General features: G+C 38.5%; 3 protein-coding genes across 3 annotated transcripts; 2 read left to right on the plus strand and 1 right to left on the minus strand.

Annotated features, from left to right (window-relative positions):
* Positions 1-1,087: 1,087 nt before the first annotated feature.
* LOC110764749 (large ribosomal subunit protein eL15-like) lies at positions 1,088-2,660 on the plus strand. The gene is made up of 4 exons (XM_021967770.2): positions 1,088-1,151; positions 1,651-1,817; positions 1,923-2,120; positions 2,253-2,660. Exons 1-4 carry the CDS (start codon positions 1,148-1,150, stop codon positions 2,496-2,498), a joined length of 615 nt encoding a protein of 204 aa, XP_021823462.1. The 5' UTR covers positions 1,088-1,147; the 3' UTR covers positions 2,499-2,660.
* A 7,896-nt stretch (positions 2,661-10,556) lies between these two features.
* Positions 10,557-14,791, plus strand: PXY (Leucine-rich repeat protein kinase family protein). The gene is made up of 2 exons (XM_021967733.2): positions 10,557-13,562; positions 14,179-14,791. The coding sequence occupies exons 1-2, from the start codon at positions 10,874-10,876 to the stop codon at positions 14,601-14,603; spliced, it is 3,114 nt and encodes a 1,037-aa protein (XP_021823425.1). The 5' UTR covers positions 10,557-10,873; the 3' UTR covers positions 14,604-14,791.
* Positions 14,792-15,249: 458 nt separating this feature from the next.
* QWRF7 (QWRF motif protein (DUF566)) lies at positions 15,250-17,559 on the minus strand. Its single transcript, XM_021967697.1, has 5 exons — positions 16,924-17,559; positions 16,607-16,843; positions 16,419-16,508; positions 16,203-16,298; positions 15,250-15,369 (listed from the first exon to the last, which is right to left on the minus strand). Exons 1-5 carry the CDS (start codon positions 17,557-17,559, stop codon positions 15,250-15,252), a joined length of 1,179 nt encoding a protein of 392 aa, XP_021823389.1.
* Positions 17,560-17,840: the final 281 nt, after the last annotated feature.

Below are 17,840 nucleotides of genomic sequence, written 5' to 3' on the forward strand. Positions count from 1 at the left end.
AAGGTTCTCTCTGTCTGTCCAATTTTTGGTTCTTAGTGGAGGTGGCTCTCTCCTATGTCTTCTTGATTATTCTTTTGCTTGGATATACATCTCGTCCGTTGTTGTTATGTTCATAACTTTCTTTTTTTAAAGAAACGGACCTAACGCTCAACAAAGAAATTAAAGAGTGACTCGAGGTCTACAGATTCCAAGTAGATCTTTATTAAGAGAGGACCTCATACTACCAGGAGGATTATGGAATATTGACAGACTCAACTCAAGACATGAACCCAATTCAACTAGTCTATTTGCTATCATATTGCACTCACGATATATATGATGAATAGAACAAATCCAGTTTTTAGTTATATAGTCTTGTCATCCCCACAACATATCAGCAAGAGGATGAAGGGTTTAAGCTTCCCAAAAGCATCCCAAAAAAAAAAAAAAAACAATGTGTTGAAATATTTATTTTTCTTTGCCAGGAAAATGCGTCGAAATATTTAATATTAGGCTTTAATTATTCTGCGTGTAATTATGGTCCAATTTCTTATTGTTGCTTAATAGTTATGATGAAGCACCTTACTCCGACCCTCGATCGAGTTTAATGTCTTAATTTATCTCTTCATCGTTAAGTCGGTTACTAACTCGATAGAAATTGATATGACCTCTCTAATTTTATTTGTCATGTAGGAGTCACAACATCGATTTTGACGGAATTTTTATGGGACTTGACGGTAAAGATAAAGTGAGACGCAAAATATAAGGAACATGCTATCAGGAGCACTACAATGATTTAATCCTTTATATTTTGTTGTAAATGCATATAAAATAAAACCATTCATTTTTATTTTATTTTTAAAGTATTTTTTCCAAGGAAATTCCATTGTCCCCCAACCCAACCCAATACGAAACTTGTGTAACCCAAGCCAACCCAATACGAAAATTCCTACACAAGTTTGGGCTGCAGAAGTCCAGGCAGCCCCATCTTGGCCAACCCTAAATTAGCCCTAACAAGTCCTCGCAGGGTACTTTGGTCATTTGAAAAAACAACACTAAAATACTCTAAAACCCTGGACCCAGAACCTATATATAACAGAACTTCTCTCTGTCGTAAACTGCAGGCGGAGGAAGAGAAAGCGGTGGCTGTATACTCTGTAGCAAAGCAATGGGTACGTTATTTTCTGCATACATCTTTTAATCCTTCTGTCTGTATCTTTTTCAATGCACGCAATCATAACTTGTTGCGTATTGCAGAGAGCCTCTCTGCATCAAATCAAAGATTAGTAACATCACTGAACATTTTACCATGTACAAATAAAAAAAATAGTTAAGATTTATTGGAAGATCAAAACCAAAACTCACCTCCTTATTTTGGTTTGCAAAATGTTCATTTCATGAGTTCTTTTAGGCGTAAATTAACAATGGAGAAACCAACTTAAAGGAAATTTTGTACAATGTTAACTTATTCTTTGCACCCATGAGTGCAATTTGGATGAGTTTTCAAATAAAAAATGTGAACATCTTTGAGCTGTTACGGGCTAGAAAGAGTACGAATTATGTTTGATTTGGATTGAGATTAGGTTGGATCAAATATGAATATCTTGTTTGTTATCTCTTTTAATCTCTGTTTTGAATGTGATGTACATTTTGGGGTTTTGATATTATTAGGATATTACAAGTACACCTCAGAGTTAGGGAGGAAGAAACAATCGGATGTTATGAGGGCTCTGCAGAGGCTGAGAGCCTTCGAGTATCGCCACCAACCTTCCATTGTGCGTGTCACTCATCCCACCTGCCCCGACAAGGCTCACCGCTTAGGTTACAAGGCCAAGCAGGTCACTACATCATGCTCTTCATCTCTGACATTCATCCATTACAATAACTCTTCTACTTGCTACTGGTACTTGTTATTTTTGTGACTAAAGTTGTCCTCTTTACAGGGCTATGTGGTTTATCGGGTGCGCGTGAAGCGTGGCGGGCGTAAGAGACCAGTTGCTAAGGGCATTGTCTATGGCAAACCCACCAACCATGGTGTTTCTCAATTGAAATTCCAGCGTAGCAAGCGCTCTGTTGCTGAGGAGCGTGCAGGCCGCAAACTTTCTGGTCTCAAGGTTCTCAACTCTTACTGGGTTAATGAGGTACTATGCACAAGGTGCTTTAGCTTGATTGTATTGTATTCTTATATTAATTATAGAAAACTAGAAATATTTAGTGATTCGAATTGCACATTTTTAATGTTATAATATATCTTTTGACTCTGTTTCTTGCAGGATTCGACATACAAATATTTTGAGGTGATCTTGGTTGATGCTGCTCACAATGCCATCCGCAATGACCCCAGGATCAATTGGATCTGCAACCCTGTCCACAAGCACAGGGAGCTTCGTGGGCTCACTTCTGCTGGAAAGAAGAACAGAGGTCTATGTGGCAAGGGACACTTACACCACAAGGCACGACCCTCCAGGAGGGCAAACTGGAAGAGCAACAACACCCTTTCTCTTCCTCGCTATCGTTGATTGTTTCTGACTTCAAATTTGCTTGTGCTTTTTTTAATTGCCCTAGTTTCATCTTCTTCGGCTTTTAGGGATTGCAAGAGACCAATTTGCTTTTAAATTAAATTTATATGGTTGCGTTGAACATGGGTAATAATAATATGATGCTTGCGTTTAAGCTGTTAAGTTTCTTTCTTGTTAGACTGCTTCCAATTTTCTTTTCTTTTACCTATGGTTGCTCTTGCTATGTTATGAATTGTGAGTTGGTTTTCTTCGTTTGGGTATTGGCATGGGTTTTTAAACCAAATGGTTTGGGATTAGCCTTCGCATGGGTTTTTTAACCAAATGGTTTGGGCTCTGGGCTCTGATATCATAATGGGGCAAACCAAAGCTCAGACCAAAAGAAACAAGTAGTGTACGTACAAGTTGAATTGCTTTTATTTTTGTTTTGTTGTGTTTCTTGGTGGGTATGCTTTTGCTTTATTTCTTTTAGATATAAGAATTCTGCAGGGAAAGAAATTGCATAGTTGGATTGGATCCACCATCTGCAAGGCAATCATTTCCTTGAGCTCCTCCACCAATTCAACCAGAACCACACTGGCACTGCTACTTGGTGGGAAAGCATCAGCATAGTGGGTTTGCTTTCCCTCAAGTCTTCACCCTGTCTATCTTTTGAGTCTTCAACAGAACCAAAATGTCAAATACCAAAAGACTTTTTGCTGCATTTGGTATTTGAGAATTTGAGAAACAAAACAAAGCCCTTCATGCAAAAACCAAAAACTATTGAAGATCAATTAAATAAGCTAGGGCTGTGTCATGAGCAAAAAGGTTATCCTTACGCGTTTAACAATCATGAAATGTAACGACTAAAATGTTTTTTGGACACCATGTGAAGGCAAAGAAGCATGAAATTAATTGAAAAGCAAATAGCTAGGTTGACGAGTGATGAGGTAGAGGAGCCTGCCTTGCCTGAGAGAGAGAGAGAGAGAGAGAGAGAGAGAGAGAGAGAGAAGCAAAGAAATAAGAAATCAATTGTGATGATTCATAGGACATCCACGGGTATGTTGGTTGTCCTCCAATGTCTCTAGAAATGACCAGCAATGGTAATTATAAGCTTTGAAAGGCTTGGCCAGAAAAAGTAGAGTAAAAAAGAGAAAGATGAAGGTTATGATTAAGATGTAGACTAGGGTTTTAGACAAGTATCCAACAAACACACACGAATATATTAAAGTGAACTTCTCATCTTCCAAAAGGAAATGATGGCTATTTTTGAGTTTTTCCTCCTTAGGAGGTTGAATTTCTTGCCAGTTTTCATGGCATTTAGTCTTTTCATTTGATTCAAAGGCAGGAAACCAATATAAAATATAAAACACAATGCATTTTAAGGGGGAATATAAGAAACACTATGATCATCACATTGTATTTTTGGCGCAAGAATTATCTAAAACTTGGTGCAAGACACATGGAATAAAAGGAAATGCTAGCTCTAACCTAAACAAGGGAAAATCTAGGCTAGACCGGAAAATGTTATCGAACTCGACATTTTTACTTATATTTTTCTAACTCTCTTTGACAGTCAAAACAAAAAGACAAGAATTTGGTTTAAAAGCATTTTAAATTAAAATAGCCAATGCAATCGTTACCCTAAAAATAGCCAATTAAGAATGTGACTGATAAATTAGTGAGAGAAAAAAATATCCAAAAAGGAAAAGTTAATGCAGAAAGTATATATGCCCAGATGTTTCTTCTTCCGCTGAGCCTGAGGGGTCCCTGCCTGCCTAGCTGGCTGATCCTTGGTTTTCTGAGGGTTAATATCAAACTCAGTTGCCTTATAGCTGAATTAATATATCTGCAAAACTCATGCTGATGTTCTTGAGTTGGACATATTCCACCTGAAAACTACTCCTTTAAGCAAAGTTTTGTTTATCGTGCATGAAAACGAAGTGGATAAACATCTGAAATCACAAATCTAAACACCAATTGGCAATATATATATATATATATGACTGTGAAGTTTGCTTTATATCATCCTCTCTTTACCTAGAACTGAAATTGGGCAGCTTCCCAAAACCGTCCCCCCCACTCACACTGAGTTTCCCTACCTTTTTTTTATCCCTTTGCTTTGGAAGGTCTAAATCATTTGCTTGTCTATTTCATTCCTACACATACTCTCAATCTCAAAACCTATCTTCATTTTAAAGCATCTTTTTTTTTCTTTTTTTTTTTCAAAACCCTTCTAAGTTCTAACCAAACCCCAAATGATAGAGCATGGCATGTACATGCAATGATAATATGGGACCCTTTTTCTTTGGAATGTTGTTCAAATTCACTTCGACCACAAAGATTCACCAATATATGGAAAAAAAAAAGTTTTCAAATGGGTGATTATGATAAAAGCTCATCGATCACATGCATCCCTCTTAATTATCTTAACTTTCTAAACCAATCCAAAAAAAAAATTATTTCTGTTTTCAAGCCAAACGACAAAATTATGCTCTATGTTACAACTAGTTAACCCTTTTTACCCTTTTGTTAATTATATAACTTGCATTGTGATCAAAGTCAATTGACGACCTATATCAATTTCTCAACTTCTTATATCAAAAAGGTAACCATAGTTCTTATGAGACAAGATAAGTCCCCTCCCCCACCCCAAAGTTAATATTTATTTACCCTCATCTTGACGGAGGTGAGACTTAGGGCTCGTTTGAGACTGCTTCTCTAGAAACTACTTATGCTCATAAGCGTTTCTAACAAAATAACTTCTATTATAAAAATCTTGAATTTTCATTAAAAAAAAATATCCAAGTGATTCCTGGAAAAGTACTTGGAATGCTTTCTGAATAAGCACATAATAGGTGCTTCTTTAGGAAGCGCTTCTATGACCCAGAAACGCTTCTAAAATATCGTAAGCAATGCAAACAAGCAACTTCTTGACGGAATCAAAGGTGGTAAAGTTTTTTTGGCCTCATCTCATACCAATAAAAATCAAATCCTACAATCAAAAGTGTGATGCTATTGCTACATAGAGAGGATTAGGAAAGTTAACAAGACATGGGATAAAAAAAGCCATGTGCCTTACTTACTATTTATCACCAAGGGGATCTGCTCCTTAATGCACCTAAAAAGGCATAAAGGAAACATAATAAGCGTTAAGTGGTCAAATTAGCCATCACAAAACGTCACTTAATTAGACACCAACGAGTAGAGAAGGGAGAAGGGATAGATAAGGGTAATGGGTTTGAAGTAGATGTTGCTAGTCCTATTGTTTTCCCTCCTAAAAGATGAACCACTTTTGAGACGCATCATTTGCAACTTAATGATATTTTGGTTTGGTTGCATATATATGTCTCATTCTTCAAAATTTGGGAAAGGTTTGGTAATAATATAGAGTATATTTTTGCTCACCATTTTAACCCAAAGTGTACCCTCACCACCCTTCTCAACACTTGACATGTGTCCCTTGGCATAACAATAGTTAACTCTTTACTTTGTATTTATGCAATCATGGTTATGTCAATAAACACGTGTCAAATATCGAGAATGGTGGTGAGTGTACAACTTGAGTTAAAGTGGTGAGCAAAAATGCTCCCTTAATAATATATATACTAATTAAGAAATTGAAATTAGAGTGCCCTCTAATTTTTGTTTAAGGGAATATTTATGCCAAATGTGTCCTTTTAATCAAGCATATACCTCTATATTTACATCTTAATTGAGTGGTGAACCAAGTTGTATTTTGTACATGATTGATACGTGTTGAAGGAGATATATTAGCCTTTAGGTCCAAATCTTTGACTTGTCTCACATGCTGATATCACTCACTCACTCACCTTCAAACCCTAATAATTCTGTTCTCCACTAATTCGAAAGTGTATGCTATTATAACTTATATGAAGAAAAAAAGGGCATACGAGAAAAGTTTATATTCACCAAGTTAGAAAATAAAAGAGAAGATATAAATTAGGCAGATTGGCCAGGACAATTTAGGCAGATTGGCAGGGACAATTTTTTCACCAAGTTAGCAAATAAAAGAGAAGATATAAATTAGGCAGATGAGCCGAGACAATTTTTTCCTTCCGTTTGATGAGTTCGATTATAACTGAAAATGATTAATTTAGAGTAATATATTCACAAAATTACAAAGAGCAAGCAGATGACTAAAAATGAATAGAGAGGGGAGGGGAGGTGACTGAATGAGTTGTAGGACTACAAGATCTGTGTTTTTTTCTTCTGCAGAAAGAATGAAAGTGGGGTCATTGTTTTACTCTCATTTACTCTTTATTCTCGAGTATGTTTCAATTTTTCAATCATTATGTCATTGGAGCCCACTCGGTAAATTCATAAACAAAATTTAATCTAGACTCTCTCCCCTCTCCCCTCAACCCTAGTTAGAGCGCTGTCTGCTTTGGTTTGGGCCATGCTGGTTTCTAAGTATTTGTACATCAGCCACGGACGTTTCATGTTTGGGCCCTTTGCCATGTGCACAGACCTCACTATTTCTATTCTTTCTTTATTTACATAAAGAAATTGAATGGAACTTTTCAAAGTTGACCATGCTGCTACTGAATGTGGTCCTCCTAGTCCTAACCCTGCATCCACCCAGTGCTTAGCCACGCCCTACTCGGAGAGATTAGAATAAAGAGTTATAATGAGGATCCTTCATAACCGTCCGATTCAGTGCAGGGTTATTATTGAACTATTGGATTGTAATCCCTCAACACAACATCTCATTATAGAAGCTCCCCGCACTACCATATCAACCGAAGCAACACATGCATGAACTAATTAAGAACAAAGTTTTTTGTGTTTAAATTTAATTTCTTTTATTTTTATTTATTTAAATAAAAAAAACAGAAAATGAATTCATGAAAAGCAACCCATTTAATCTAACAATACAAAAAAGCAAACTGAATCTTTGTTGTTCTTTTGCATCTGTGTGGCAATTGCTGCATGGGGCGCTGGCATCGGCCTTAAAATTTGGCACTAAGGGCCAACAGAAAACGCCACTACCAGATTCCAGATTACAACGTTTTGGTAGTTTGTTTATTTCGAAACTCGTTAAGCAAGCATGCATGTTTGTACAACTCCTAGAATTTCGATTTATCCAAAGTACAACATACAACAGTAACGTTGAACTTGCATAAATTGACAAAACTCTGAAAACCACCTGTTGATGGTTACTGTTCAATTTCTCGGACTCCTTTTATTTCCCCTCCCCTCCCCTCCGGTTCTAAATAAATACAAATTTTATCTCCCAAAAATATGAAAATAAAAAGTAAGGTCGTGTCATGTATGCATATACTCACTCTGTTTATTTTTGTTTGGGAAAAGATTTGGTAATATACTTTGTTAGAGTAGGAGGAGAACGATAAATTATTGTAGGATTACGTGATATAATTTATCTACAAGTTATAATATAAGTAAATAACATAAAAATATTAATAAATATTTACTTATATGAAATTATTTACTGGAGGGAGAAGAAGGAGAAGGTAAAAGGGACATAAGCGTCAGGAAAAAGAGAGTGGGGGGCAACCGTTAGGGCGGAAATTGAGATGAAATCACGCGTTGGCGTGGGGGCAAAGTGGACCTAGCCCCATCATGCCTCATGCTTCTTATGCCCTATGGAAGTGGTAGGGCCACACTCCTCACACGCCTCTCACCCAGGGCATGCTCTCGCACGTGCCTTTTTCCATATTTACCATCTATTTTCAATTTTCTTAATTTTATTATCTTCTTTATACTGACTTTGCGAAGGAAAGACAAGGCTGTTCACTTACATAAACCCACTACGACGACTCGCTACGAGACAAGACGACAAGTGAAGGGTATGAAGGAGACAAAGTGATTCTGGGCCCCACTTTAGCACTCTCACACTCTCTTCCGTATTGGGGCCCACCTGGCCACCCCCACCGTTTTCCATGGGCCCCATGGCCTGGCCTGCTCCTTTTTTACCTCTACGGGCCAAGGTTCTTAAGTTATATGTGTTTCTTCTAATTTTCCAAAGGGTGTAATAGTAAATTCGAAATTGAAAAGAAAAAACTAAATCCAATAATTAATGCATGGAAAGAATAAGAATAACATTCCATGTCCCTTTCAAATTTCTCGTCTTTTCTTTGATGTTGATTTGGTATTACCTCTTTGGTTCATGTGAGGTAAATAATTTGCTGTTTGCTTTTTTTATTTAACGGAAATGGAAAAAAAAAACTTACTTGGGTCTGTGGCTCTCAGCACGCGCTGTTATAAAGGCATGCATGCATAAAGCAAGGGTGCGCTTAGAATTTGAATGTCCCAAAGTACCCTCAAAGAAGGCGACTTTATTTATTTATTTTCCTTTTACTTTATTTCTTTTATTTTTCTATTTTGGGCAAACATTTCTGGTTGATTGTTTATTTGTTTTCTATTATTTAATCGGCGTTCAGTTTGGAATTTGGAAAAGAGATCATAGTTCCTTCCATATTGGCTACAAATAGAAAGACAGGGAGTCAGCTTACGAAAGCTTAACTTGTAGTTCTTGAACTTCAAAACTCTGCATATTCTTCTCACTTTAGGTAACTAAACTAAAATTATATTTTGATCTGATATGGACGTGTTTTGTGTGATATGGACGCGCATAGTTATTGTTTTTTTTTAAAGCATCGGCTTTCGCACATCTAATGAATGCAATTCAATGACCGAAATTAGAAATACGTAACTAATGCTTAACTTCAATACTTATTGGAGAATCTCCCTAATAAACATCGCCTATGTATTAGAAAAGAAAAAGAATGTGCTTAAACTTTGACAATATTTTAATCTACTTTTTACCCCTTCCAAAGTTCCAATAATATCATCGATAATCGCGTGAGTAATAAAGAAAAAAGCTGTTTAGTGTAAGTATTAGCATAACCGGGATTTGAGAAGATGATTGTGTTTGAAGCTTTATTCTTATCGTAATATATACTTTAACAAGATTAATGATACAAAGTAAATAATTTGCCATCATCATGCCAAAACTTTATCCAAGTCAAAATGAGTAGAAAAGCAAACCCAAATAACCAGTATATGCGGTATAATATTTTAATGCACATTCATCTCAGAGATCTTGCTTCAATTTATTTATTTACAATCCTATAATTTATTCATTCCTAGAATCTTAGTGGATCGACCGTCTCTGCCCAAAAAACAAAAAGGAAAAAGAAAAACAGAGGTGTGATTTTTGTGTGCGGACATTTTCTTGAATTTCAAACATCCGCGCCAACTTGTTTCATACTGGGTTATTTTGTAAAGCACAATCATGGAGTGACAGCAGCATGTCATGTAAATTATGACAACCCACTTATGATGTGCCATGTCCTGCATAGAATTCCTTTGGGCTTTCATTTTTGGATGATTGGGTTTTTTAAATGGCCTAAATCATCTATCTAGCAACCTCAATTTTAATACAGGGAGCAATATTCATATTCAAATTTTCTTTTTTTCTTTTTTTTTTGTTCAATACCGTACTTTTACTACACAACATGTCACGCTTTATATATAGAATTACAAAAATTCAATCTGAATATGTAACGTTACGATTTGTTTATGTTTGGAATCGCTTAAAACTTCGTTTATATTTTGTAATTAGAAATTTTGTAAGTTAATTATTTGAATCATGTGTACCATAAAATTTATCTCAATAGTATCTCCAATGGAACAAACAACAAAGAAACCAATCTGAGTCATGAAAGTCTGGATAAGGCTCTAAATTAAATTCAGTTAAAACTCAAACTCATCTGTAATATTTGAACCTGAAATGAAAATGTTAGGAAGGGAAAAGAAAAAGAAAAGAAAAAAGAAAAGAGAAAAGGAATGAGAAATTGTTTAAAAAATGGTAGGAGAATATGGTGGGAAATTGGAATGACTTTCTTGGATCCTGTGAGAGACATTTGTCACTACTAAACATTACAATACTTGCCAATTTGTTAGACACAAAGATAAAGGAAACCAAGGAATGATGAAAAGTAGAAGTAAAAGAAAAGGAAAAAGAAATCCCAATAAAACCAAAAGTATAGGTGGATATCAGACAAAGGTAGAATACTACTGAGTTGAGAGAGAGAGAGAGAGAGAGAGAGAGAGCAACAGCCATTGAGAACCAAGATTATTAGCTTACATTGGTACTTTGTAGCAGTAGAACTAAAGAATAAGGAAGGAGAAGAAGTAGTTTTGCTTCTCTCTCTCTCTCTCTCTCATTCAAGTTTCAATCTTATTATTAGCCCACCAAGAAAACCCACTGAAGCAATCATCATCATCATGAAACACCCTCTGCACCCAGCAGCACTCCTGAAAAGCATTTCTCTCTGTCATCAAAACCTTTCTTCCCTTAAATTTACCAACACTCTCCCAGTCTCACCCAGCACATCCACACCCCCAAAACCATGAAAAAACTTTCTTCTTCTTCTCTCTCTCTCTTTCCCTTCATCACATTCTTCTTCTTCTTCTTCTTTCTCCAAACCTCCACAGTCCTCTGTTCTCCTCCATCTCAGTCTTTCCAACTCAATGCTCTGATTTCCCTCAAATCCTCCCTCAATGACCCTCTCTCCACCTTCCATGACTGGGTGGTTCCCAGTACTTACCACCCAAACGACCCCGTTTGGTGTTCTTGGTCTGGCGTCAAATGCCACCCTAACACCTCCCAAATCGTCACCCTCGACCTCTCTCAACGCAACCTCTCCGGCATAATCCCACCACAAATTCTCTACTTGTCTTCCCTAATTCACCTCAATTTCAGCAGAAACAAGTTCAGCGGGCCTCTGCAACCCGCCATTTTCCAACTCAGCAACCTCAGAATCCTCGACATCAGCCGCAACTTCTTCAACTCAACTTTCCCACCTGGGATTTCAAAGCTCACCTTCTTGAGAATCTTCACTGCTTACAGCAACAACTTCACCGGCCCCTTGCCCCAAGAGTTCATCAAACTCCGATTCTTGGAGCAGCTCAACCTCGGCGGAAGCTACTTCGACGGCGAAATCCCCGAAGGCTATGGAACTTTCCCGAGACTTCAGTTCCTTTACCTCGCCGGAAATGCGCTTAAGGGCCCAATTCCACCGCAACTGGGCCTTCTGTCGGAGCTGAACCGAATGGAGATCGGGTACAATCAGCTTTCAGGTGAAGTTCCTGTAGAATTGTTTCTGTTGTCGAATCTCACGTACTTGGACATCTCCAATAACTTCCTCTCCGGATCGCTCCCGCCAGAGCTCGGCAACTTAACCAGGCTCGACACATTGTTACTCTTCAAGAATCGATTTTCAGGCACAATCCCGCAAAGTCTCGGGCTTTTACAAGGTCTCAAGTCGCTCGATTTGTCCGATAATCAGCTCAACGGCTCAATCCCACCAGGAATTGCTACGTTGAAGGAGCTTACAATGATAAGTTTAATGGACAACTTTCTGGTTGGTGAAATCCCAGACAAAATCGGAGAGCTACCCAACTTGGAAAACTTGCTTCTTTGGAACAATTCACTGACAGGCGTCCTTCCCCAGAGCTTAGGCTTCAGTGAGAAGCTTGTGAGGGTCGATGTCTCGTCCAACAATCTCACCGGTCCAATCCCTCCAAATCTCTGCAGAGGCAACAAGCTCGTCAAGCTCCTACTCTTCTCAAACAGGTTCATCAACCCCCTCCCAAACACCTTAACCAACTGCACTTCCCTGTTACGCTTCCGAATCCAAAACAATCAAATCAACGGGTCAATTCCGACGGGTTTTGGGTTCTTGCCCAATTTGACTTATGTTGACCTCAGCAGCAACAACTTCACCGGCACCATCCCTGAAGATCTCGGCAATGCCGAAAACCTCGCGTATTTGAACATTTCCCAGAACCCACTTCACACAGTCCTTCCATCAAACATATGGAATGCAAAAAACCTCCAGATCTTCTCCGCCAGCTCGAGCAAGCTCACAGGTAAAATCCCAGACTTCATTGGCTGCAGAAACTTCTACAGGATCGAGCTTCAACGTAACGATTTTAACGGCACAATTCCGTGGGACATTGGCCACTGCGAGAAGCTTCTCTACTTGAACCTGAGCCGTAATTCGCTGACCGGCATTATACCATGGGAAATCTCCGCTTTGCCCTCCATCACCGACCTCGATCTCTCGCATAATTTTCTATCCGGTACGATCCCTTCCAACTTTGAGAACTGCAGCACGTTGGAGACTTTCAACGTTTCGTTTAATTTGTTAACCGGTCCGATACCCGCGTCCGGTTCGATTTTCCCGAATCTCCACCCGACGTCGTTTACGGGGAATGAGGGCCTATGCGGCGGCGTTTTGGCGAAGCCCTGTGCGGCTGACACGTTGTCGGCTGGAGCCGTGGAGGTTCGCGGTCACGAGCAGCCGAAGAAGACGGCTGGCGCGATAGTTTGGATCATGGCGGCCGCGTTTGGTATCGGGCTTTTTGTTCTCGTCGCTGGGACCCGCTGCTTTCACGCGAACTACAGCCGTCAGATGGACGAGAGTCAGCAGATCGGGCCGTGGAAACTGACTGCTTTCCAGCGGTTGAATTTTACCGCGGATGATGTGCTGGAATGTTTGGAGATGAGCGATAAGATTATAGGGATGGGATCCACTGGGACGGTGTACAGAGCGGAGATGCCAGGTGGCGAGATCATAGCGGTGAAGAAGCTGTGGGGGAAGCAGAAGGAGAACAGCAGTATCCTTATCAGACGGAGGAGAGGGGTGTTGGCGGAGGTGGAGGTGTTGGGGAACGTGAGGCACAGGAACATAGTGAGATTGTTAGGATGCTGCTGCAACAGGGACTGCACCATGCTGCTCTACGAGTACATGCCTAATGGGAACTTGGACGATTTGTTGCATGGGAAAAACAAGGCGCAAAATTTGGTGGCGGATTGGGTAACGAGGTACAAGATAGCGCTTGGTGTGGCTCAGGGGATTTGTTATCTCCACCACGACTGCGACCCGGTGATCGTGCACCGCGATCTAAAGCCCAGCAATATTTTGTTGGACGGTGAAATGGAGGCCAGAGTGGCGGATTTTGGGGTGGCGAAGCTGATCCAGAGCGATGAGTCCATGTCTGTCATCGCCGGCTCGTATGGCTACATTGCGCCAGGTGTGTTTATTGTTCATTATTTAATTATTTAATTAATTAATAATTTGTTGGGATTAGATTATGGTATGTTGCTATTATGCGCGGGAGGAAGGGGTTGACCTGTGGCGTACGTTAGTGAGGTAGTACTTGTTTTTGTTCGTTATTAGGTTTTGGATTTGTTTGGTTAAAGTTCATCTTGTAGGGTGACGAAATCTGAATTATCCAATGCGTTAGGTGGATGAGGCAGGGAATGTTTTCAAGTTAAGCTAAGCAAAGATAATTCAATTAAAAAAGGATAAACTTTTAACACTTAAATCTTCTTCTTTTTCATATTCTAAATTGTAATTAATACACAATCCAAATGGCAATATTGGTCGGTCGGTCGGTCCAATTGGTCAAAAGTGTAACATTTTCTGTTCTCTTTCGGTCCCCTATATATATATATATATTTAAATCACTATTACTTACATTACATCAATACAAAGCAAAAAGTAAAAAAACAAAAGAACAGTATAAAAAAAAAAAAAAGAAGAAGGGAGAGGTTGACATAGATGTCGACAAATCAATTTTGTGCCATGCAATTTCCATTTCAAATGTGGTTTAATTAAATTAACATTGTTGTGTTTTGTTTTTGCAGAATATGCTTATACCCTACAAGTGGATGAAAAGAGTGATATATACAGCTATGGGGTGGTTTTGATGGAGATTTTAAGCGGCAAGAGATCAGTGGACGCAGAATTTGGAGATGGAAACAGCATTGTCGATTGGGTTAGGTCCAAGATCAAGACCAAAGACGGAATCAATGACGTGCTGGACAAGAATGCCGGAGCGGGTTGTGCGCCCGTAAGGGAGGAGATGATGCAAATGCTCAGAATTGCGCTGCTTTGCACCAGCAGGAACCCGGCGGACCGGCCGTCCATGAGGGACGTGGTATTGATGCTGCTTGAAGCCAAGCCCAAGAGGAAGTTGCTGGCTAGTGTTGGTGGCCGTGATCATAATGGGGTTGGTGGGGTTGGAGCTGATGATATTCCTTTGCCACAAAAGCCATCGGCTGAATGTTAATAGGATTCACTTTTAAGCCTTGAGGGGTTTTAATTTCTTCTTCTTTTTTTTTCTTTTTTTTTTTGAGTTTCTCTTTTTTTTTTTTGGGTTAATTTTCAAATGGTGGGGGATTGGTATAGGAGAAGCATTTTCTTGTTTTACTTTATTTCAATGGAATTTTCTCAAAGTGTTACGTACTGTTTTGCTTTTATGATTTTTGTTGTTGACGTACGTGTATAAATATAAGTGAGTATTTCCATAGTGCTGGTAGAGTTTAAAGAAGAACTAAGCATGAAAAAATCACAAGTTTTAATTAGTATGTTAAATATAGTTAAAGTAGCAATTAAGTTTTAATTGTGAATTCAGATTACATGTGAAACAATTGTAGCCGTTAGATAAACGAGTTCGTCGTGCTCTATCAAGTTAATGGATTGTGTTTGCATTCAATGAGTAGATGAACCTCGCTAGACACAACTAAACAATAATGTATGAAGATAAAAGACAATTATGCCACGAAGAAGTTTACATTTGATTTGGAGAGCAAGTGAAGATGGCATTGTGTGATTTCTGTAACCTACGTACGTACATTGATGAAGTTCTTTTACATGGAACAAATTTCATATGATTTTTTTGGGCCCTACTAATAGAAGATTAAGAATGTTCTAAACTAGATATCATATACATTAACCACGTTAATATTAGTATTGTTTATTTGGATTTTATATGTCGTCTCAGCTCGTTGACTCTCTAGTTGGATGAGATGTGCTCTTACACTTGCCTCCTCCTCCTGTTCAGAAAAATAACTTCAATTTCAAAATTTTCAAAAAATTATTCAACTGTCCAAAAGTGTAGTTAATTTTTATACGAGTGATATTCTACTCTAAACTATGGGGAGGGAGATTTGAACCCGGGTGCAAAATGGAGAGCATATCTGCTCGAACCAACTTGGCTAAACCCATGTTTGCCGGGAAGAATTTTTTAAATAGATTATTATAAATAAACCCAATCCTAGATATGTATTTATAAAAAAACCCACGCACTATTTAAACATAAAAACACACCCAAAAGCAACCCCAAAATCAACAATTTATATTTTTTGGGTGTGTTTATAAATGGGTCTTGTGTGTGTAATGATGGGTTTTGGGTGTGTTTATAAAGTGTTTTGGGTGTTGGATTTTTTTATAATTTCAACCCCCATTTTGGGTGTTTTAGTGAAACTCCATTTTTTAAAATATTGCCTTAGATTTAATTAAAAGCTTTAAATGGGCCTTAGTCCAGCCCATTCAAATTTAAGTACCACTCTTGTTTACTCTCTGGCCCAATAGAATAAGCAAGCAAACATTAGACTTGGGCTTTCCTCAGTTTTGATAAATGTTTCAATTCGGGCTTTCTTGTGATGTAAACATTTTACCAAGAACAAACACAAACACCTCAATTTTGTTTTCGATCGACAAATTCAACCCCTTAACTAACTAATTATGTAAAGTATTTTTTAATTTTTTTTGATAAAAAAAGGCTCCTTGTGAAACCCTTTAGTCACATTTTAATTTTCTACAATAAAATATATTTGTTTTGTCTAGAAAAATGGCATGAGCTTGACGGCAATAAATTATGACTCACCACAAGTGCAGCAACCGTAGTTATGTTCTCCTCCAAGTCTCTCTGTTGTTTCTGCGCAATTAGGAGCTCCGTCACCATGTAAAGTACCTTTTCGAGCTGATCAAACCATCCAAAAATTATATTAATCAACTGTTAATTACTACTTAATACAATAATTAATAAACTTTAATTTTTTTTTTCTGCATTCAACACTATAAATTGAGAGCTCTAATTAACCTGCGGGAGCAACTTAGTGACCATTGCTTCAATCCCTTCCATGACAAGCACGGCCGTGGTCATGGCTTCGTATACAGACGCCACGTCAGCCTGGGATCCACCAGAGGAAAATGAATTAGTACTTTGTGGAATTAAGCTATCCTTTTTTATATATGAAACAAAAATATGTGATGAAATATTGTTTGTACCTTAGAATCATGGACCAAAGGGAGGGTGTTTGAAATTCCAGACAATTTTCTGACCAACCTGCTCACAGATTCTTGATTTTTTCTATCCAATTTGCCCCATTCATTCAGTAGGAAAATTTGTGGGTTCAGAATCTGGTACACCTTTATCTCATGCTTGAGCTTTTGCATTTGCATTCGCTTCTCTAGGATATAGTTTCTCACTTTCAATGTTCTAAGCCACACGCTAAATATTTTATCCTGAAAACAATAAGAAACAATTCATACACAAAACACAGGTAATTAAACTCACTAATTTGCTTAATTTAGTATATAAATACCTGTGAAACTCTCTTTGCGACGAGCAGGGAAGCCTCAGCTCTGGCGTTGGCAAATCTCCACTGAAGCAGCCTATTATGCAGAAGACGAAACCGGTGGAAGTCCTCCTCCTGTATTGGTGACACTTTCTTCTGCAGCCTAAAATACTTCAAAACCCCACTCACACCACTGCTGCCGCCGCCACCAGCACCACTACTACTGGATTTAACCCTCGCTGCTTTTGTTGAAACAGCTGGTGACTCCGGTGCCACCTTGCAAGGCAAATATCTTCCTGGAGATAATGCCCATGCAGACGGAGACCGTGGAGGTGGCACCGACGATATTCTAGGGCGGGGACTAGGACTAGTACTCCCACGAGGCAACAACTTACCAAAACTACTAGTAGTTGTATTTAAATTAGTACCTTGTTGTCTAATAACATTTTCTTGACCCTTGTTTTGCGTTAGAACTAAAACTTTATCTTCCTCATGATTCTTACTGGTGGTTCTTGATTTGGTGGTGGATTTTGGGCGTGGGGTGGTGAATCTTTGGCTGTTGTTTGGTGGCAAGGCTACGGTCGGAATAATTGTTCCACTTCTGCTTCGTAGAAGGCGAGGACTAGATTGCTGCTGCTGCCTGCGTGTGAATGTGTTTTCCATACTTGTGGACTTGAGCTCAATTAATTTGTTGGAGATCATGGCTTAATTCATATATGTAAGGGGCATGCATGTGTATAATATATGAGGTGTTTTGTTTGATGATAATGAATTAATATTAAAGAAAGCATAGACGTCGAGGGAAGTCGATAGCACGTTGGGATTGTGGAGCATGACAAAAACTAGGGTTGAATTCATCATGTCAGTCAGTATGTATAATGTATGTACTCACCAAACCCAACAACTAGTTTCTCTCTTTGTCAACGCCCGCCACGAAATATAAA

The sequence above is a fragment of the Prunus avium genome, chromosome 2 (genome assembly GCF_965620075.1).
Source record: "Prunus avium chromosome 2, drPruAviu1.hap1.1, whole genome shotgun sequence".
NCBI classification, from domain to species: domain Eukaryota; kingdom Viridiplantae; phylum Streptophyta; class Magnoliopsida; order Rosales; family Rosaceae; genus Prunus; species Prunus avium.

Excerpts from the sequence above, each read along its gene's own strand:
- LOC110764749 (XM_021967770.2), top strand. Across the intron at positions 1,818-1,922 it reads TAGGTTACAAGGCCAAGCAG|GGCTATGTGGTTTATCGGGT; the intron begins GTCACTACATCA and ends TCCTCTTTACAG. Across the intron at positions 2,121-2,252 it reads ACTCTTACTGGGTTAATGAG|GATTCGACATACAAATATTT; the intron begins GTACTATGCACA and ends TGTTTCTTGCAG.
- PXY (XM_021967733.2), top strand. The coding sequence starts at position 10,874 with ATGAAAAAACTTTCTTCTTCTTCTCTCTCTCTCTTTCCCTTCATCACA. Across the intron at positions 13,563-14,178 it reads GTATGGCTACATTGCGCCAG|AATATGCTTATACCCTACAA; the intron begins GTGTGTTTATTG and ends TTGTTTTTGCAG.
- QWRF7 (XM_021967697.1), bottom strand. The coding sequence starts at position 17,559 with ATGGAAAACACATTCACACGCAGGCAGCAGCAGCAATCTAGTCCTCGC. Across the intron at positions 16,844-16,923 it reads TCGCAAAGAGAGTTTCACAG|GATAAAATATTTAGCGTGTG; the intron begins GTATTTATATAC and ends TATTGTTTTCAG. Across the intron at positions 15,370-16,202 it reads CTACGGTTGCTGCACTTGTG|GAGGAGGAGGCAAGTGTAAG; the intron begins GTGAGTCATAAT and ends TTTTCTGAACAG.